This window comes from Pelobates fuscus, chromosome 3 (assembly GCF_036172605.1).
Source record: "Pelobates fuscus isolate aPelFus1 chromosome 3, aPelFus1.pri, whole genome shotgun sequence".
Lineage (NCBI taxonomy): Eukaryota > Metazoa > Chordata > Amphibia > Anura > Pelobatidae > Pelobates > Pelobates fuscus.
The window spans coordinates 372,677,681-372,700,429 of NC_086319.1; the positions used below are offsets into that span (position 1 = coordinate 372,677,681).

At 43.2% G+C, this 22,749-nt stretch overlaps 1 protein-coding gene across 3 annotated transcripts in view; it reads left to right on the top strand.

Annotated features, from left to right (window-relative positions):
• The window catches only part of SCAPER (S-phase cyclin A associated protein in the ER), a 292,144-nt gene that overhangs the window by 156,406 nt on the left and 112,989 nt on the right, over nucleotides 1-22,749 (top strand). For all 3 annotated transcript variants that reach the window (XM_063449439.1, XM_063449440.1, XM_063449441.1), the window contains exons 16-19: nucleotides 600-742; nucleotides 3,623-3,704; nucleotides 8,899-9,051; nucleotides 13,618-13,725. In XM_063449439.1, the coding sequence (XP_063305509.1) occupies nucleotides 600-742; nucleotides 3,623-3,704; nucleotides 8,899-9,051; nucleotides 13,618-13,725 (486 nt within the window). The remainder of the gene's footprint in view (nucleotides 1-599; nucleotides 743-3,622; nucleotides 3,705-8,898; nucleotides 9,052-13,617; nucleotides 13,726-22,749) is intronic.

Genomic DNA, 22,749 nt, shown 5'->3' on the forward strand with positions numbered 1-22,749 from the left:
AATTCTGGCACTTTGCTGAATATCCCTGAGAGTTTACAACTTTCAAACACTTTGCATGTCATATGGAGGAGTATGTTGTGATATAGAATGTCTTGCCCCACCACTCTAGTAGCCTCGATCTGTGAAACCCACGTATCACATGCACCATAATATTATTATCCAAACACAAGTCTGTGAGTCTTATGTGTAAAAGACCATTTGTTTGTACAGAGCTGCTCAACTCCGCCAACTCTATGAAAAATAAAGATGTATTAGAAGCAGCAGGTACTCCAGTGTCAACCATTCTTTTTAAACAGTACAAGGTGTTTGACATTTTTCTCTCTATTTTCTCTGCCAGGATATGTGACACTTTACTTCTGTTTGGAAGTAAACCCATTTATAAAAATGTTTATGACACAGACTGTGCACATGATATGCAGCCATTTTTTTCTTACTTGCACCTAGATCTAAAGCTTTTTTCTTTTTGGCTGTCAGTGGCACTTAACGCTTGACAAAAAGCTGGGTTTCAGCATAAGAGGTCATTATGATTTATAAAGATTGGCAATGTAAGCTTGTGACAACAATATTTATAACTAAACATTGCAATATGCTGTAAACAGGAACGCAAGCGAGTCTTGGAAGCCGAACGCCAAGCTAGAGTCGAAGAATTATTGATGAAGAGAAAGGAGCAAGAGGCTCGCATAGAAATGCAACGGCAAGAGAAGGAGCGGGCTCGAGAAGATGCAGCTAGAGAGAGGGCTCGGTAAGCTATGAATGCCTGAACAATTATCTTCTATACTACTGATGCCATGCTTTGACCTTTCTGGCAATGAAACGTGTGATTCTGGGATATTGTAACTGGAGCTCTATCCCGTCAGCTATAGTAATTGTTCTGAATATACACATTTGTAGCGGTCTGTGTTTGTTTTAAATCTCACATCACGTTATTTATTTAAAGGCACACTCCAGACCCCTAAAGCACTTAAGCTTGCTGAAAAAAGTGCAGATTTCAATAGAAATTGACACTTTTATAAATTATACTGGTTACATCCCCTGGCTTTTCAAACATGCCCTGGTACTTTTTGGTTTGGTTAGCTTGTTTGTACTGAACTTAAGAGGCATCAATTTCTCAGAGCACCTGCCTTGCAAAGACTTGTCATTGGGCTGTATTGTAAAGTCTGTGATTGGACAGCCACAGAAAGTCTGGGCGGGGTTAGAAGGGGAGGGCTTGCAAAGGCAGCAGACAAGAGAACTACAGTTTTTGCAAGCTGTTTTTAGATATAGCTCCAATGAAAAAATACATAATTAAATGCATGCAAGTTTTCATTTGGATTATATCTACTAAACAGTGTTTTTTTTAATTTATTTTGTATTTGGGCAGTGGAGTGAGGAGTAATTGAAACATCTGACTTTTGCTTATAAGCAATAGCACAGCCCTGCGTTTTCAGTGTTCCATTATTATCATTGCTCACAAATATTAATGAATTGAACAGACTGGTCCTGCTGGTGATGACCAATCATTTACTGTACATCACTCTCTGCAGCTAAATGTGGTCCTTTGCATTCAATATTCATTATACAAGTATAGCATTGGTCTGTTAAATAAAGATCCTACCACAGATGATACATGAGCGAACATCTCAAAAGTTGTGAAATTTCAATTAGGAAATTAGGAACTCAATTGTCTTCTAACTAACTTCATACCTAATGCGTGTTATACTATTCATTAAGAATTATGTAAGAATTGTTAAATGCATACAATCATTTGAGCTAAGCAGCTACGTCAATAATATGTGCTGATTATTCCCTGTTTAAGGGAGTTAAAACGAATAATACGTTTATTTTACCATTAAAAAACACAACAAAAAGTGAATGCATATATTTAAATATTTCTGTTTGCACTTAGACACCCCACTCCAGTTGTACATCTGGTGACAATTAAATCTCTTATGAAAGGGACAGTGTATAGAAGTATCCAGCTGAAAGGTAGGAAGGCAGTTTAGTATTATCCGGATTCCTTATAAGATTTTACATGCCATTAGAGGAAGGTTTGGATAGCATGCAGCTCAAATGGAAAACTGGATGTACTGCAGTTGTAAATATAAAATTAGCTCACCGATTTCCAAGGCCATAAATATTTTCACAAATACCTTGCAGCTAATTCTTGCATTTGAGGAGTAATTGTTAGTGTTTCTTTGTGATGGCAGGAATGATCTTTTGCCAAAGTGTATAGATGCTATATGTGCAAGATATTGCTCAACATTGATCTGTTATAAACTACATTTTATGTGATTCTATTTACACATCATCTAAGAAAAACTGTCGAGCCCGTGCCTATAGAATTTACAAATCCTGTTCTGCAGTGTGAGTGACGTCACACAGTGCATTGAAAAGGGCATCACTTTAATGCAATTTTCATTACACAGTAACCTGAGGGCAGCACTGTGACTACCTGAGATCAGTGGGACTTATATTTGTGAATAGCAGCTGATATTTGCATCTACCACCTCCTTCTCCTATTTCCATATGTCTTGAGAGACGCTGCAAGAGGAGATCCCAGCTCTCTCCTGCCATGTCAGTAAAAGAGAGAAGCAGAATTAAGGATAGCATCAGCAAATATCAGATACTGCCTAAGATTCTAGCCTGGGGCATGAATGTACCAATACTGCCCTACGATTAAAGGAGCCAAGACCCTTAACTGGTGCATGTTGCCGAACTCATATTTAAACACTGAAATAATTTTAACAGTCACTTATGTACCCATTAGTAGGTAGAACTTTATTTTATTTTTTTACTTTCATTTCTTCCAGGTCAGCAGACAAAACATTAGTGTTTTAGAGACTTCTGTCACGTTATTGGGAGGACTGTTATTAGTTACTAATACTACTTGATTACAGCCATCATGTCAAGTGGCCATTTTGATTTGTGAAATTGTAAATCTCCACTCTTTTACTCTGCCTAAAAGTCTTTAGAGTCCTTAAAATGCCTTTTCTTTGCTAATGATGCTGATATCTGCGAAAAACACATTTTGCAACATAAAAGGTGGTTTGCCCTTTCGCATTGCACTTTGTACTTGTTATACGACAACATACATTCATCTGCCACTGAAAATACTGATGGCGCCATCTTTCATCTCAAAGTTATCAATGCCTTCACTGTCACATTCAATGCTGGAGATTTGTATATCAATACGGCGGCAATAAACTAGCTCCCCCTTTGTACTGCTTTTTATGTCTGTATTGTTATGTGTTACATGTTTATTTCTATCTGTATAATTAGCTTAGTAGCTAACACTAGCAGATACAGTCATACACACAAACTTCGTGTAAAGCTTTAACTTTGGAGATGCAGCAAATGAATTAAAATGCTCACTTGTGCGATAGTCTAAAGATTCAATAGTCGCTAAGGGCCTGACAATTTCCAGTAACCAGTAATTGTAGTTGTGTGCTTGTAGTTGAGTCACTTTTTCACACAAACAAAACATCACTTTATAGTCTGCCACCCTGGCTGTACCCTTTATTTATTTTAAATTTAAGAAGTTTTATGTGTATTCAAATGTGTATATGTATACAATGAATGCATTAGACAGTATGTGTGTAATATATGTAGTTCGCGACCTAATGGTATGATTCTGCGATTAAAGGGACAGAGAAGAGAGACTGGCGGCTCTGACAGCAGCACAGCAGGAAGCTATGGAGGAGCTCCAGAAAAAGATTCAACTCAAGGTAAGCGTGGCTTGTGAAATGGCATTGACGCTCAACTTGCACACAGAGCATTCTGCAGCATGGAGAGGGTTAAGTTTTTCTACCCATGTTTCCTATTTAGTCACAAATTAAGGCCTGGAGTCATTTTGTATAAGTTGTAGGAGCAATTCAAAGCATTCCCTTACCTAATTTCATAGCATAGAACGCCAGATATTGAGAACAGATAAGCATCATCTAGCCCACCTAGTCTGCTAAAGAAGGACATGTCATGTCATTTACTGAGCTGTACAAAACCACCTCTGAGACTCCCAGCCTGGATTTGTGGGCCTTCCCCTAATGATGTCTATGCCTCAGGCCAGTTCCCCTCTCTTTAGATGTTATCTGTATGTGTCTGTGAACAGCGAGCTCTCCAGCAGACTCCTGTATTACTGCTTCACCGCATCCTGGGTTCAGAGTCAATTAGCTTGGTTACACTACAGATTATCTCATGACCTCTCAAATGCTACTCACTTTCCAGAGTCCACAAAACTCTTTTATAGCATCCAAAGGGGGCTCTGGTTGTGATTAGGGAGAAGGGGGCACTAACTGGGTAGGCAGTGTGTTCCTCAGAAAATAAATCTATGTAGTAACAACACACTGACAAATGATGGCTTACCTCAGGCAAGCCATATTTTGTAGACTATATGTCCCACAACGCTCAGCCAGCCATAGTTCATAATACAGAAGTTAAATACTAGGACAGACCAGCATGTGCCTCTGAAGTGCAGAAATGGGTGGCGTCTTTGTACTCTGATACCAGGTGCAGAATATTTTAATCCTAGACTGAGTTTAGGGTTTTTTGTTTTTTTTAAATATATTTATAATGCTTTCATGTCTTAGCACTATTGAACTGCCAGTACTCAAAGTGCACAGCCTTTTGCAAGAGAACTCAGTCCCTTTACTTGAAAAACTTCTTCATTTAACCTAATTCAATCAATTATATTTGCAGTAATCTTTTCATACTCCGTTCTGTTCTTATCGTTATGGGATAAATGGTTACTTGCTGGGAGCCCATTTCTTGCAGCTAGCTTTCCCTATATTTGTATCGTGGTCCTTTCAACCTTGTGCAGAACATTTAATTTGGTTTTAGAGACACTAGGAGCTCATTTTCAATGCTTTAGATAACTTCTACTATTAGTAGCCTTCGCTAAGCTTAGTGAGTATTGACAGTTCACGTACTGCAACATTTCACAGTTAGTGACAGGATATTGCCAGCAGACATTACTGTTAACAGCTCCCAAAATAAAGTGGGAGCTGTTAGCAGCTAGTTGGCACCTGATTTACAAATATTTTTTACTGGCTGTCACTGTCTTTTAACATTTAAAGACTGTCTCTGCTTAGTGGAAATAGATAAAGTCAAGTTAACTGTATTTCTCCTCATCCCATATATCCCATAGAGAGAGAGACATTCAGCTCTTTGTAGTAATCTGTTGGCGCTATATAAATGGGAATAATAATAATAATAATAAAAAAAAAAATAATTATTATATATATATATATATATATATATATATATATAATTTCCACACAAAAAAAAAAAACAAGCAAAACTTTCATCAAGTCCAATTGCTAGGACCCATCCTCTTATTATTGGTGTCCAACCCCCCCCCCCCCCCCCCCCCCCCCCCAAACACACATACACTTTTATTTATTGATTTTTAATGTAAGGGTTTGTTTTATTATTACACAATACAATACACTACAACACTGAAAGGAGTAACATGGCCTCACCTTTGAGCCTCACATCCAGCATGTTGCCAAATCCTGTAGATCTTAAAAACAAAGCCCGCATCCGCCCCTTTCTTACACAAGATGATACCAAGGAGCTTGTCCATGCTCTAGTAATTTCCCGCATGGATTATTGTAACCCTCTCCTGATTGATCTTCCCAAAAGCCGTACTGCACCGCTACAGTCCATAATGAACACTGCTGCCAGACTGATTTTCCTCTCTAGTCTGTCCTCTAACACCTCACCCCTCTGCCAATCCTTACATTGGCTTCCTGTATGCTATAGGAGTCAATCCAAGGTACTAATTCGCACCTATAAAGCACTGAACAACTCTAGCCCCTCTTATATCTCCTCACAGATCCATAGGTATGTCCCTTCTCGGTCTCTCCTCTCTGCCCGTGACCACCTCCTGTCCGTTGTCCGCACCCATACGGCCAACTTGCGCTTGCAGGACTTCTCGCGGGTGGCTCCCTTCCTATGGCATAGCCTGCCTACCGCCATAAGACTCTCCCCTAGTCTTCAATCATTTAAGAAGTGCCTTAAAACCCATCTCTTTAGGAAAGCTTTTGGCCTCCAAGACTAACCTCTACCTCACATACCTGTCTCTTGCTGTCTCCTAAAGGGCAGCCCACCTTATTTGACTGCAAATTCCTGTCCTAATGTGTTTTACACCCCACCTCCTATAGAATGTAAGCTCGATTGAGCAGGGTCCTCTTCAACCTATTGTTCCCGTAAGTTTTTTGTAATTGTCCTTTTTATAGTTAAATCCCCCTCTCATAATAGTGTAAAGAGCTACGGAATCTGTTGGCGCTATATAAATGGCAATAATAATAATAAAAATAATAATGTTGTGGGCCGATGCTATAGTAATTTACACAGTATTCAAACCCTATTCCCTACGTGGCAAACCTTATCAGCTGAGGTAAATGTTACTCCCACTAGGCCTCTAAAAAAATAGTAACGAGTTTGGAAACGTATTGGTAAATTGTGGCTGCTAGTATCTACCGGATGTTGTTAATTCCAACAGATAAGACAGATATTTTCCAGCAACACTCCGTGAGCTGTACATAAGTTTCATTGTTTATTATAGAGCAGACAAAGCAGTCCTTTCACCATTTTCCACAACAGGTGGAGAATGGAGACCTTGATTTAGAGAATAATTTGGTTTTTAAATGCTCAATGTAGCGTGCTCTGGGAGTTCATGTTTTATATGTGCAATGCTTTACTTGAGAGCATGTAACATGTACAATGCTACGAATAAAAGTGTCTCATTTTAAAGGTCTGCCACTAATAAAACATTGCTGACCTTTTTTTTTTTTTTCTTTCTTATTTGTCCATATTAAGGAATGTACCTGGCAGGAGATATTGCGCTAATAATGCATACATTTAAATCGTAAGGTGTAAAGGCTGTTTGTGTTTATTTGGATATTTTTTCTGTCATTCTGGGATTACAGTGAAACAATCTTTTATAGGGATTTTTGCCTGAACATATTTAATGATGTAGCATAAAACTTTAACCCCCATATGGGCCAATGATATTACTTTCCAACATACGTTTGATGCATGATACTTTTTTAACATCAGGAGGTCCTTTTCAAAAGGTTAGTGTCACAAAACTTTGTCCTTCAACGCATCGAGTAGTACAATAAATACATTAACTACCTGTTATGGCTGATCCGGTGAATGACGCCTAATGGAAACCCATGTGTTTCACAAGGGAGAGTAGTGTATGTAAATACCTTGTACCTATTGGGATAGAATTTCTAAGGTGAGACTGCAATTCTAGAAGGGTCACAAATGAGCACTTTGGCTGTAAATGCTCCTTTGTCTGACCTGCTTCCAGATGTGGTGACTATACAGCTTCCACTACCATGCCTGAACCCCTCAGTTCCAGAGTACTGATTTGAAAGGGAAAGGGAAGGTAAACATAGCGTAACATTGTCTTATTACAGTAAACAATGCTAATGTAACATAAACACATCTGGGCTTAGCATGATTTCTTCAATGCATGTCTGTTATTTCAAGTATTCTCCTGGTGCATGGAGTCAACACCTTGATTGGTGCCGTCTCAGTGCTAAACCCACCCTCTGGTAGGTCATCAGTGATAGTCCATCCCTCTGTGTCTTGTTGGAAGATGGATAGGAAAATTAGGTGCATGTGCTGGAGAGGATGCATTGCTGCACATGAGAGTTTAGTGGAAAACATGGAAAAAAATAGACTTCTTTTACAGGTAGAGGTTTTTATTAGTTTAATGGTCTGCAAAACTAGGGAAGTACATAAAGTAGCTGGTGACATTGTTACCTAGTGGTTATTAGTGGGATTCACCACTGCCTAGAACAGTAGAACATGTTTACCATGTTACCTGCATTTGCAACGTATGTGAGGCAAAGTTTGTTTGTGCTTCATGTCATTCGTAACATTTCCATATTCTGTAATTAAAAATTCACAATACTTCTTGATGCAACTCCATGATTAAAACAGCTAATGTTTACATATTGACAAGTCAAATGATCTATTTTCTGGTGTAGAACTGTCAGTAAATCCATTTGGAACACACTTAGCAGACTGGCATTATTTCCATTTAACCCCTTAAGGACACATGGCATGTCATCATTCCATTTTATTCCAGAAGTTATGTCCTTAAGGGGTTAAACAAGATAATACAAAGTTCAGCTGTAATTACCTTTTGACTGACAATATGAGGGTGCAGACGGTTAGTTTGGAATTGCATTGCAATGGTCAATCAGTTTGCAGTTACCAATAAAACACGTGACATCAACAGCCACTTAGAAGCAGATATGTGCAGTTTGTACTGTGCAGGACAAATGAAAAAGTTCTTGGATCTCTCTAATGCTCTGTGTGTGGCTTGGATGCACCTCCCCTCCCTTCATTGTTAACGCTCATCAATATACAGGACATTATATCAATATATTACTTATTAAAATAATAATAGCTGGGAAGATATATGGCCGGAATTTACTTTCATTTAGTCCCCTCACTTCCCTGGTAACAAAAAACAAATAAAAAAAAAAAAACACCCATCATGGTGACACTTCCAAAAGTGGAGGTGTATGTCACACAATCAATAAATCATATTGAGCTCTTAGTTTTCATAAATTAACTTTACTAGTGTAATTTTATATAGTGCATTGTTACTGGGTACTAATAAATATGCGTTACAGTATACTGTAAAATGTATGCCACAGTAAATGAATAAATTGGAGGCTGTATGTATGTATTTTAAACAACTACTGGTAACATGTCAATGTGACGAGTTCTTATACACCTGCTGTTATGTATTTCCTGTAATTGTTTAACATGATTAATATGTTCATATCCTCCAATGTACTGTGTACTTTGAAAAATTGCAAATAAAAATAAATAAAATAATGTATGGTAGATCAGGGTCTCTGTCCATTTGATGATAACTGTGCACTATTCTTTCAGCATGATGAGAGCGTTAGGAGGCACCTGGAACAGATCGAACAGAGGAAGGAAAAGGCAGCGGAGCTCAGCAGCGGGAGACATGCAAGTACTGAGTATGCTCCAAAACTCACCCCATATGAGCGGAAGAAGCAATGTACTCTATGCAATGTGACGGTGAGTGGTGTAAATCTTCACTCCCTGTGTTACTTGATTCTCCTCACTCTCTGCACTCATTGTGTCACTCAGTTCCCATCACTCTTTGCACTCATTGTGTCACTCGGTTCCCATCACTTTCCACACTCATTGTGTCACTCGGTTCCCATCACTTTCCACACTCATTGTGTCACTCGCTTCCCATCACACTCCACACTCATTGTGTCACTCGGTTCCCATCACTCTCCGCACTCATTGTTTCTCTCGGTTCTCCTCACTCTCCACACTTATTGTGTCACTTGCTTCTCCTCACTCTCTGCACTCATTGTGTCACTCGGTTCCCATCACTCTCCGCACTCATTGTGTCACTCGGTTCCCATCACTCTCCACACTCATTGTTTCACTCGGTTCTCCTCACTCTCCACACTTATTGTGTCACTTGCTTCTCCTCACTCTCTGCACTCATTGTGTCACTCGGTTCCCATCACTCTCCACACTCATTGTGTCACTCGCTTCTCCTCACACTACACACTCATTGTGTCACTCGCTTCTCCTCACACTACGCACTCATTGTGTCACTCGGTTCCCATCACTCTCCGCACTCATTGTTTCTCTCGGTTCTCCTCACTCTCCGCACTCATTGTGTCACTCGGTTCCCATCACTCTCCACACTCATTGTGTCACTCGGTTCTCCTCACTCTCTGCACTCATTGTGTCACTCGGTTCCCATGACTCTCCACACTCATTGTGTCACTCGGTTCCCATGACTCTCCACACTCATTGTGTCACTCGGTTCCCATCACTCTCCGCACTCATTGTTTCACTCGGTTCTTCTCACTCTCCGCACTCATTGTGTCACTCGGTTCCCATCACTCTCCGCACTCATTGTGTCACTCGGTTCCCATCACTCTCCGCACTCATTGTGTCACTCGGTTCCCATCACTCTCCGCACTCATTGTTTCACTCGGTTCCCATCACTCTCCGCACTCATTGTTTCACTCGGTTCTCCTCACTCTCCACACTCATTGTGTCACTATTTACTCCCTCTGTTACTGGGTTCCTCTCATTCTATTTCCTCCCTCTGTTACTGGGTTCCTCTCATTCTATTTCCTCCCTCTGTTACTGGGTTCCTGTCATTCTATTTCCTCCCTCTGTTACTGGGTTCCTCTCATTCTATTTACTCCCTCTGTTACTGGGCTCCTCTCATTCTATTTACTCCCTCTGTTACTGGGTTCCTCTCATTCTATTTACTCCCTCTGTTACTGGGTTCCTCTCATTCTATTTACTCCCTCTGTTACTGGGTTCCTCTCATTCTATTTACTCCCTCTGTTACTGGGCTCCTCTCATTATATTTACTCCCTCTGTTACTGGGTTCCTCTCATTCTATTTACTCCCTCTGTTACTGGGTTCCTCTCATTCTATTTACTCCCTCTGTTACTGGGCTCCTCTCATTCTATTTACTCCCTCTGTTACTGGGTTCCTCTCACTCTATTTACTCCCTCTGTTACTGGGTTCCTCTCATTCTATTTACTCCCTCTGTTACTGGGCTCCTCTCATTCTATTTACTCCCTCTGTTACTGGGTTCCTCTCATTCTATTTACTCCCTCTGTTACTGGATTCCTCTCATTCTATTTACTCCCTCTGTTACTGGGTTCCTCTCATTCTATTTACTCCCTCTGTTACTGGGTTCCTCTCATTCTATTTACTCCCTCTGTTACTGGGTTCCTCTCATTCTATTTACTGCCTCTGTTACTGGGTTCCTCTCATTCTATTTACTCCATCTGTTACTGGGTTCCTCTCATTCTATTTACTCCCTCTGTTACTGGGTTCCTCTCATTCTATTTACTCCCTCTGTTACTGGGTTCCCCTCATTCTATTTACTCCCTCTGTTACTGGGTTCCTCTCACTCTATTTACTCCCTCTGTTACTGGGTTCCTCTCATTCTATTTACTCCCTCTGTTACTGGGTTCCTCTCATTCTATTTACTCCCTCTGTTACTGGGTTCCTCTCATTCTATTTACTCCCTCTGTTACTGGGTTCCACCGACTCTATTTACTCCCTCTGTTACTGGGTTCCTCTCATTCTATTTACTCCCTCTGTTACTGTGTTCCTCTCATTCTATTTACTCCCTCTGTTACTTGGCTCTTCTCAGTCTATTTACTCCCTCTGTTACTGGGTTCCTCTCATTCTATTTACTCCCACTGTTACTGGGTTCCTCTCATTCTATTTACTCCCTCTGTTACTGGGTTCCTCTCACTCTATTTACTCCCTCTGTTACTGGGTTCCTCTCATTCTATTTACTCCCTCTGTTACTGGGTTCCTCTCATTATATTTACTTCCTCTGTTACTGGGTTCCTCTCACTCTATTTACTCCCTCTGTTACTGGGTTCCTCTCATTCTATTTACTCCCTCTGTTGCTGGGTTCCTCTCATTCTATTTACTCCCTCTGTTGCTGGGTTCCTCTCACTCTATTTACTCCCTCTGTTACTGGGTTCCTGTCATTCTATTTACTCCCTCTGTTACTGGGTTCCTCTCACTCTATTTACTCCCTCTGTTACTGGGTTCCTGTCATTCTATTTACTCCCTCTGTTACTGGGTTCCTCTCACTCTATTTACTCCCTCTGTTACTGGGTTCCTCTCATTCTATTTACTCCCTCTGTTACTGGGTTCCTCTCATTATATTTACTCCCTCTGTTACTGGGTTCCTCTCACTCTATTTACTCCCTCTGTTACTGGGTTCCTCTCATTCTATTTACTCCCTCTGTTACTGGGTTCCTCTCATTCTATTTACTCCCTCTGTTACTGGGTTCCTCTCATTATATTTACTCCCTCTGTTACTGGGTTCCTCTCATTCTATTTACTCCCTCTGTTGCTGGGTTCCTCTCATTCTATTTACTCCCTCTGTTACTGGGTTCCTCTCACTCTATTTACTCCCTCTGTTACTGGGTTCCTCTCACTCTATTTACTCCCTCTGTTACTGGGTTCCTCTCATTCTATTTACTCCCTCTGTTACTGGGTTCCTCTCACTCTATTTACTCCCTCTGTTACTGGGTTCCTCTCACTCTATTTACTCCCTCTGTTACTGGGTTCCTCTCATTCTATTTACTCCCTTTGTTACTGGGTTCCTCTCATTCTATTTACTCCCTCTGTTACTGGGCTCCTCTCATTCTATTTACTCCCTCTGTTACTGGGCTCCTCTCATTATATTTACTCCCTCTGTTACTGGGTTCCTCTCACTCTATTTACTCCCTCTGTTACTGGGTTCCTCTTACTCACCAGTTCCACTCTTTATGTCACTTAGTTTTATTTTACTCGCTATTTCCGCTCCCTGTGTCCCTTGCTTTCTCATCACTCCCCGTGTTACTGGTTTTCTCTAACTCATGCTCGGTGTCACATAGTCCCTCTAACTCCTTCTCTTCACTCACCATGTTGGTTTCTCTATCTCACACATTTTACAACATGTGTTACTTGCTTTCTCTCCCAATCTTCACTACGTGTGTCATTTGGCTTTCTCTTATTTATTGCTTTTACTTTAAGGGTGACCTGATTTTGCTCCCACTCACAATTCTCATTATGTCACCTGGTTTTCCTCTGCTCACCTTTTTCTCTCCATGTGTCTTTTCTTTCCTCTATTATTATTCCTATTATTGCTCAGATTTACTAGTATATTCTCAATGTATTGATTTACTAGTCAGTATTTGGGGACCTCGGCAGTTCCTTCCTTAGTACACAGACAATTCCCATGCTAAATCATAATTTATGGCATATCATAAACCTTTCTGATACTTGTGGAAAATGTAACTTCATCTGTATTTATCTTATTTTCCAATCACAGTTTGTCGTCTGCACTAATTTAACCATATTTGGGTGCACATGCAATCATTGTTAAATCTACATAAAATTTACATATCATAGCAAGATACAAACTAAACAAGTAGCCAAAACATACATTCGATAAAGCATTGTAATAAATTATTTAGGTTATATGATTACATTGCTTCCAGATCATTGACCCAGTCGGCCTTGTTAGGGTTTCCCTCTGCTAGTAACCCATATTCAGTGCTCCTAGACTATTATTCTTTGGCTCTCTTTAACCCCTTAAGGACACATGACATGTGTGACATGTCATGATTCCCTTTTATTCCAGAAGTTTGGTCCTTAAGGGGTTAAGTTTCCTTGCACTCAGAACCTTCTTTCCTTGTAACAACCTGGATTTTCTCCCTTGCCTTTTACATTTGTGATTTACCTTTATATTTCATGATTGGGGTCTGTTCACTTTCCTACCTAAGTAACCAGAGTTTGTTCTGCTCAGAAATGTATTACTTGAGCTCAGGGAGAAGATTTCTCTGCCGTGAACAGAAAACTAGTGCAAAGTGTTTAAAGTGGTGCAATCACTATGGAAACCGTTGCCGCATTCCACTGGTGATTACTCCACTTTACAACTTTGCATTGCTTTTCTGTCCACAGTAATTACATATTGCATGAATGAAAAACACTTACAATTTGAAAGGAGAGAGATTATAGCATGCGTTACTGTATAAATGATCTTGCGTTAATTTATTATTACTTCTAAAATTATCCTTCCAGATTTCTTCTGATGTTTACCTTCTTAGCCACATTAAAGGAAGGAAGCACCAGCTAGCCGTGAGAGAGAACAGCAGTATCCAGGGTAGAGAGCTCTCCGATGAAGAAGTGGTAAGTGCTTATATCACAGTCAATACTTACATATACGGTACTTTCATTACAGTGATTACAGTGGGGCATTGGCAAAATTCGATTTTGTGACTTGGTTGCACAAATGTGAAAGCAGAATACAAAATTGACTCTCCCGTATTGCTCGGTTTGTTGCTGCACTTTGTTGGAAATTCAAAGTGATTTTAAAAATTTAAGACACAGTAGGCAAACTGTAAAAAAAATTGAGTTATAGTGGCACAAAATGTGTGTGGCTACTTTACTAAACCCAGAGGAATGCTCATCTTATTTTAGATATCTATGATTTAATAGTGTTAAGGTTTTTGTTTTTGTTCTTTGCCTTCCTTGGATGGCGAGGGCCCACGAGTTGTGACCAGTAGGACAAAGTCTTTCACAACAAGAGGGGATAGAAACACCTATAATGCAATGCTTTATCACTCTCCTCCCTCTCTGGCCACCTCTCTAGAAAACATATTTTGTTTTTGCCTCTAATGGAGGAAGATGTATTCATTGAAATTCTGACTGGAGTATGAAGGTTTTTTTACAAACCTGAAAATAAGGATGTGTTTTTTTTATCAAGTATCTGAGTTCTCTCTCTGAGTTCTATTTTGCACTTCAAGATCCACATGAGTGGATGTGTCTTTTGCTTTTTGGTTTGAACACTTTTTACTTTTAGAGTTGCTACATACTCAAGATGAGTATCTACCTCCGGCAGAGGATGGAATGTATGTGCTGGATCAATTCTTTAATTACACCTAAGAACTTTCCTGCCCCTAAGGTTATTGTTACTTCAGTAAATGAGGAGTGGGACAAACCAGCGTCTGCTTTGGTTTCTTTCTATAATTTTGCTAAAATGTTTCTTCTCACTGATGGAACTCTGGCCATTTCGGACACTATTCCTAAAATAGATGGTGCTTTCTCTAACTTCCCAGGAAGACTTCTATTCCTTAGAAAGATTCTGTCATTCAAGACCCCCATAAACAAGATGGAAGGTTAATTCGGCAATGCTTCAGTTTGGATGTGTTTTTCTGGCCCCCTGGCTGTCTGTGGCATTGTCCTTGTGTTGTGATGTTAGTCCTAGTTTGGAGCCAAAGATGCACTTTTCTTGAACCATGACCATTGACTCAGGCTGGCTAATGCCTGACTTCTAACACTACTTTCTTGTGACTGGTATTTGCCTGTCGGGCCTTGTGTTCCAAGTCCTGGTCAGCGGACTTGAGCTCCAAATTGCATTTCTTGGTGGTGCCTTTTCAGAGCAAGGTCATTTTGGGAGCTAGTTTGGATGCCATCATCTCTGCAGTGTCTGGCAGTAAGGGTAACTTTCTTCCTCCCTCCCTCCCTCCATCCCTCCATCAGAAAAAGAAAGTCCGTGTCCCAGGGTCACTTTAAGTTTTTTGGGTGCTCATGAGGGCCTTAGTCCACCTGCAACTCTGCTGCTTTCTCTCAATCTCTAGGTGTAGTCAGAGCATTGTGGAGTCAAGATACTTCATCTTCCTCTGTCTGCAGTTCTTTAGGATCTTTTGGACACAGGAGTGTTGTGTGTGATCTCTCTTGGCTACTTTTACTGCTTTTGGTGATGGAGTACCAGTTCAGGACAACTGTAGTCTTAAAGGATGCCTACCTGTATATTCCTAGCCATCAGGATGATTACTGGTTCCTGCAGTTTCAGGACCAGCACTACAAGTATATCTATATGCTATTTAGATTGGCCACAGTTTTCAAGGTGTTCACCGAAGTTCTTGTTGACATGATGAAACCAAATCTACAAGGCAGACACTTGCACACATTTTCCTTTTTTTATTTTTTTGTGTGCTTTAAATAGTTAAGTGTTCTTGTTTAGTCAATATTATTCCCCTTCTCTGAGGTGGCCTCGTATCCTGCTCTTCTTGAGTATAGGATCCCTTACGTGATGATTTGTGGAGTTTCACCGTTCAAGGAAGGAAAATAAAGTTTGTGTCTTGCCTAACAAATTAATTTTCTATAGATGGTGAGAGCTCAGGATGCCCAACCTGCATTGGGTGCTGATTGTTTGGCTTGTGCTTCAACTGCCTGTCTTGCTTTACTGTCTCTTCTTTCCTTTTCTCCTCCTCTACTTGGCTATATGTATTAGGTATATGGTGGAGGTTATTACCACCTCCAGTTGACTTGTGGGCTTTCACCATCTCATAGGTGTGTGTGTCAGGTAGGACAGAAGACACACATTTTATTTTTATGCAGGATACAGTGCAGTGGTTCTTAGCACATGGGCCAGGATCCATAAATTCAGTCCCTACTGGTGAGAAAATGCACATCATATTCTCATGGCAGCTGTCCATAGTATAGTTGCATTGGTCTATCCAGTATAGTAGTGACTCTGACAAAGAGTTTATTAAGATGCTTTGTTTTGCATTGTTACGGTTACTCCCAGGCTAGCTGGAAGCATCAACCAATGAGAATACAATGTATCATTTGAATTTGATACTGCCCAGCTTGGAGATAATGAATCCAACGGTTACAGTAATACAATTATCTCCAAGCGCCCAAAAACCCATGTTTATTTTCCACACAGAAAACACATTAAAAATACATAACTCTAACAGTTTCATAGATATTTCGGCACTTTCACCACTCAATTTATAGCTCTGGTCCGTATGCATCAATCCACCGAATAGCGACTCAAACCCACGAACCCGTAGCTGTATTCCGTCGAAAGAAAGTCTGTTTGTGTATTTGGGTCGCAGGCTGTAAATGGCGGCCATGTTTTTAGGTGCAACAATAGGCAGCGGGACCTCGGCGTCAACTCGTGGAACTAATACCGGCCAGAGTTGTGCCTGAATCCCCGCTCTCTGCCTGGATGTGATCGCTGTTTGGTATCCGAAATTAGCCCCCCGTGAAGGGCCACTTAGCCTGCGGTTAACCGCAACGTTCTATGTTCTAATTGCTGCCATACGCCAGATTGAAGGTGGTCCCCGTTCGTGCCTCTTTCGGTAGTTTAACCATCGGTAGATAAGGCATGAACGGATATATACTGGGGCCGTCAATTAGCCTGCGGTTAACCGCAACTCCCTGGGTGATCAGTTGATGGCACACGCTCTCAGCCGGGTGGTTGACCGTTCGGTAGTTGGAGAGGTGACCAGGGTTAAGTGGCGGCACACGCCAGGAGCTGGGTGGTCGGTTGTTCGTTTGAAGAACCGGAGTATTTATAGTCCCTTCGGGAAAAAGATGCAGCATTCACGTACCGAAGCCAAAATATCATAAAATAGTCAATATAATCCAGGTTAAATAACAGTTTTGTAACATGCATCATTTATTATATTTGTATTTCAGGAATGGATTTCCAAGCTAATTTAATTTACATAGTGAGATTTCTTGCCAATTGACATGAAAAACCGTTGCTATAAGTTTGTTTTGAAAACCAGCAGAAGGGAGCATCTATGTTTTGATTTGGATAAATGTTTGTATTACATGTTGATATGTGTGATGCTTTTATAGTTTTGCTTGAAGCTTAGCGATACACCTGTGCTCTGATCACTGCGTGATCCTGCAGGCGCCGCCTCATTGGCTTACAAGTCATTTTATTCAGACGACTGCCCCATAAACATTTAAAATGTCAGGAAGGATTTAAACTTCATTTATGATTTTAAGATTAAACAGCAGAGCATGCTATAAAAGATAATTGGAAAATAGAGAACTGGAGTCTTTTCCAAGTGAATCTTGAAATATGCTGAAACATGCAGACTTTCCAAGCTGTCCTCCAGGTAGAGCATAATGCTGCAATTTTTTATTTTATTTTTTTATAATGCTGTAGCATCAAATAAACAAATAGTACATGCTGTAATTATATACTACATGAGATGAGCAGAAAATCACTTATGTCATATATATATACATTTATATATATATATATATATATATATATATATATATATATATATATATATATATATAAAAAGACAAAACATTTCTTGCACTCACGCTATGTCTGATAGTGCCGGGTGCCAAAGCCCGCAGGCTGGTTCATATAGAACAGTGATGGCGAACCATTTTGAGCCCGAGTGCCCAAACCGCAATACATGCCAACTTTTTTTTCCTTAAAGTGCCAACACGGCAATTGCATGTGTGTGTGGGGGGGGGGTGCGTGTGTGTGTGTGGGGGGTGGTGCGTGTGTGTGTGTGGGGGGGGGGGGTGCGTGTGTGTGGGTGTTGTATGTGTGTATGAGGGGTGCTGTGTGTGTGTGTATGAGGGGTGCTGTGTGTGTGTGTGTATGAGGGGTGCTGTGTGTGTGTGTGTATGAGGGGTGCTGTGTGTGTGTGGGGGGGTGCTGTGTGTGTGTGGGGGGGGTGCTGTGTGTGTGTGGGGGGTGCTGTGTGTGTGGGGGGGGGGTGCTGTGTGTGTGTGTGTGGGGGGGGTGCTGTGTGTGTGTGTGTGTGTGGGGGGTGCTGTGTGTGTGTGGGGGTGCTGTGGGTGTGTGTGGGGGGGTGGGGGTGCTGTGTGTGTGTAGGGGGGTGCTGTGTGTGTGTTTGGGGGGTTGCTGTGTGTGTGAGGGGGGTGCTGTGTGTGTGTGAGGGGGGTGCTGTGTGTGTGTGAGGGGGTGCTGTGTGTGTGTGTGGGGGGGGGTGCTGTGTGTGTGTGTGAGACGGGTACTGCTGGGGGGGTAGGGGTACTGTGTGGGGGGTAGGGATACTGCTGGCGGGGTATGGGTACTGCTGTGGGGGGTAGGGATACTGTGTGTGGGGGGGTAGGGGTGCTGTGGGGGGTAGGGGTACTGTGTGTGGGGGGAAGGGGTGCTGTGTGTGGGGGGGGGGTAGGGGTACTGCTGGGGGTGGTAGGGGTACTGCTGATGGTGGTAGGGGTACTGCTGGGGGTGGTAGGCGTACTGCTGAGGGGGGATAGGGGTACTGCTGGGGGTGGTAGGGGTACTGCTGGGGGGGTAGGGGTACTGCTGGGGGTGGTAGGGGTACTGCTGGGGGTAGGGGTACTGCTGGGGGTGGTAGGGGTACTGCTGGGGGTGGTAGGGGTACTGCTGGGGGTGGTAGGGGTACTGCTGGGGGTGGTAGGGGTACAGCGGGGGTAGGGGTACTGCTGGGGGGGTAGGGGTACTGCTGGGGGGGTAGGGGTACTGTGTGGGGGTAGGGATACTGCTGGCGGGGTATGGGTACTGCTGTGGGGGGTAGGGATACTGTATGTGGGGGGGTAGGGATACTGTATGTGGGGGGGTAGGGGTACTGCTGGGGGGGTAGGGGTACTGTGTGGGGGTAGGGATACTGCTGGCGGGGTATGGGTACTGCTGTGGGGGGTAGGGATACTGTGTGTGGGGGGGTAGGGGTGCTGTGGGGGGGTAGGGGTACTGTGTGTGGGGGGAAGGGGTGCTGTGTGTGGGGGGGTAGGGGTACTGCTGGGGGTGGTAGGGGTACTGCTGATGGTGGTAGGGGTACTGCTGATGGTGGTAGGGGTACTGCTGATGGTGGTAGGGGTACTGCTGGGGGTGGTAGGGGTACTGCTGGGGGTGGTAGGGGTACTGCTGAGGGGGGGTAGGGGTACTGCTGGGGGTGGTAGGGGTACTGCTGGGGGGGTAGGGGTACTGCTGGGGGTGGTAGGGGTACTGCTGGGGGTAGGGGTACTGCTGGGGGTGGTAGGGGTACTGCGGGGGTAGGGGTACTGCTGGGGTGGTAGGGGTACTTCTGGGGGGTAGGGGTACTGCTGGGGGGGTAGGGGTACTGCTGGGGGTGGTAGGGGTACTGTTGTGGGGGAGTAGGAGTACTGCTGGGGTGGTAGGGGTACTTCTGGGGGGGTAATGTGCTGCTGGGGGGGTAGGGTGCTGCTGTGGGGGGTAGGGTGCTGCTGGGGGGGTAGGGTGCTGCTGTGGGGGTAGGGTGCTGCTGGGGGGGTTGGGGTGGTGCTGGGGAGATAGGGGTGGTGCTGGGGGGGTAAGGGTACTTCTGGAGGGGGGTAGGGGTGCTGTGGGGGGTAGGGTGCTGCTGGCGGGGTATGGGTACTGCTGTGGGGGGTAGGGATACTGTGGGTGGGGGGGTAGGGGTGCTGTGGGGGGGTAGGGGTACTGTGTGTGGGGGGAAGGGGTGCTGTGTGTGTGGGGGGGTAGGGGTACTGCTGGGGGTGGTAGGGGTACTGCTGATGGTGGTAGGGGTACTGCTGGGGGTGGTAGGCGTACTGCTGAGGGGGGGTAGGGGTACTGCTGGGGGTGGTAGGGGTACTGCTGGGGGTGGTAGGGGTACTGCTGGGGGTGGTAGGGGTACTGCTGGGGGTGGTAGGGGTACTGCTGGGGGGGTAGGGGTACTGCTGGGGGTGGTGGGGGTACTGCTGGGGGTAGGGGTACTGCTGGGGGTGGTAGGGGTACTGCTGGGGGTGGTAGGGGTACTGGGGGGGTAGGGGTACTGCTGGGGGGTAGGGGTACTGTGTGGGGGTAGGGATACTGCTGGCGGGGTATGGGTACTGCTGTGGGGGGTAGGGATACTGTGTGTGGGGGGTAGGGGTGCTGTGGGGGGAAGGGGTGCTGTGTGTGGGGGGGTAGGGGTACTGCTGGGGGTGGTAGGGGTACTGCTGATGGTGGTAGGGGTACTGCTGGGGGTGGTAGGGGTACTGCTGAGGGGGGGTAGGGGTACTGCTGGGGGTGGTAGGGGTACTGCTGGGGGTGGTAGGGGTACTGCTGGGGGGGTAGGGGTACTGCTGGGGGTGGTAGGGGTACTGCTGGGGGCAGGGGCGTATTAGCCGCGAGGCAAACAAGGCATTTGCCTTGGGCGGCATTTTCCAGGGGGCGGCAAAAAACGCCGCCCCCAAATGCCCAGGGCAAGTGCCTTGTTAGCATTGCGGCTAACTGGGCTGCTGGGCTGCTGGGCTGGTTGCTGGGCGGGCGGCTGGCGAGGGAGCTCTTCCTCTGAGCTGTCTGCTCAGCTCCCTCGCGCGCCGCAGAGTGAGGCTGGGAGCCGGAATATGACGTCATCTTCCGGCTCCCAGCCTCACTCTGCGGCGCGCGAGGGAGCTGAGCAGACAGCTCAGAGGAAGAGCTCCCTCGCCGGCCGCCCACCAATGCCGCCCGCCCAGCAACCAGCCCAGCAGCCCGACCGGCAGCCCCACTAGACCCCAGGGAGGTAAAGAAACCCCCCCCCAGCATTCCCAAAGGTAAGGAGGCTGGGGGGTTAGGTTAAATTAATTATATATATATTATATTATATTATATATATATTATATTATATATTATATTATAATTATATATTATATTATATATATATATATTATATTATATATATTATATATTATATTATAATTATATATATTATATTATATATTATATATATATATTATATATATTATATTATATATTATATTATAATTATATATTACATTATATATTATATTATATATATTATATTATATATATATATATTATATATATATATATTATATTATATTATATATATATTATATTATATATATATATATATATTATAATATATATATATATATTATAATATATATATATTATAATATAAACAAAGTCAGACACATGTCATGATGCCGTCTGAAGCGTTGCCATAGCAATGCTGAACTCGCCCATAGCAACGGTGAACATTACCTTTATCAGTGCCTTTTTAAACCCTATACCAGGGGTAGGCAACCTTGTAGCAGAACTGTGCCGATATAGGATTGTGATGTCCCTTAGCGTGCCGGTCCTATATTTTTTAAATTGAGGTGTGTATGCAGCCGTATTCTGCTTGTGTTATTTATACTGTAATTGCTTTGTATTGTTGTATTTGTGCGTATATGAGTCATTATATTGTATATGTTCAGGGGTAGTTTGTGGTATCAAGTATGATACATATGAATGTGGGCTGTGTATAGGAGCTGCTTGTGGAATTGTTTGTGTGGATGGATATGTCACATTGCGTGTTTGGTAGTGTGTGGGGCTGTTTGGGGTATTGCATGGGAGAGGCTGCATGTGGGGTTGTGTGCATGTATGTGGATTGTTAGTGGTGTTGCGTTTGTGCGGATTGTGTGTATGTTTGTTTGTGGGCTGTTCGTATTATTTGTATGAGGGGGCAGTTATTCTGCATTTCTGTGTATATCTAGCAGTGTGGGTGGCTGCCCTGGGTTCCAGTGGGGACCAGGCCAGCCAGGTACAAGTTAAGGACAGGAGCTGCAACAACAATTGCGAGCTGCTCTAATACAGTGTGGATTCCCATTCACAAGTCCTGGGATGAAGTGATCTGAGATCACTTACTGTGACTTATGTGCTGCAATGCATAAATTGAGGATTGTCCTTCACCACCTCTTCGTATTAGCAGATATCTGAAGTTTTACTGGGACTCCTGATAGGACAGAGCCTGTTTGGCTCTAGCAGCCTTGAGTGCCGTGCAAAGACACCTCGAGTGCCGTGCATGGCACTAGTGCCGTAGGTTGCCTACCCCTGCCCTATACCAACAAGTGCTGCTGGCTGCTAGAACAATCTAGAGGTGATCTGAATGATATGATAAGAACTAGTAAATCCCAGTGCAGTGAAGTAGTGGCTTTAAGAAAGATAAAGTGCATAATAAAATATATACATACATTTATTAAAAGTCACTTGTACTTGTACCCTTTAGTCACAGAGTGGGGTGTGGTGATTATGACAGTGGTCCAGAAAGAAACAACACGTAAATAACCTTAATGCTTAAGGTTATTCTACAATAGAAAATACGTTTTTAGAGGTTATAACACAAGGAGAAAGAATATGTGTGTATGACAACCCAAAGTCAATAAGCAACATTGCTCCCTCCACATTTAACTTGCTTCTCCCTCACTATACCAAGTGTTACCCACATGTTAGTTCCTCATTAACAACACTATTTGCTGGCTTTTGTTGCCCAGCGAGAGTATCTATTAAAGCTCAAGGTGAACATGATACATTTTGCATTAGCACTTACTTAAAGGAATACTGTAGGCACAAAAACAACTTTATCTTAATCAAGCAGTTTTGTGTATAGATCATGTCACAGCAGCCTCAATGCTCAATTCTCTGACAATTAGGACTTAAATCACTTTGTTTATACAGTC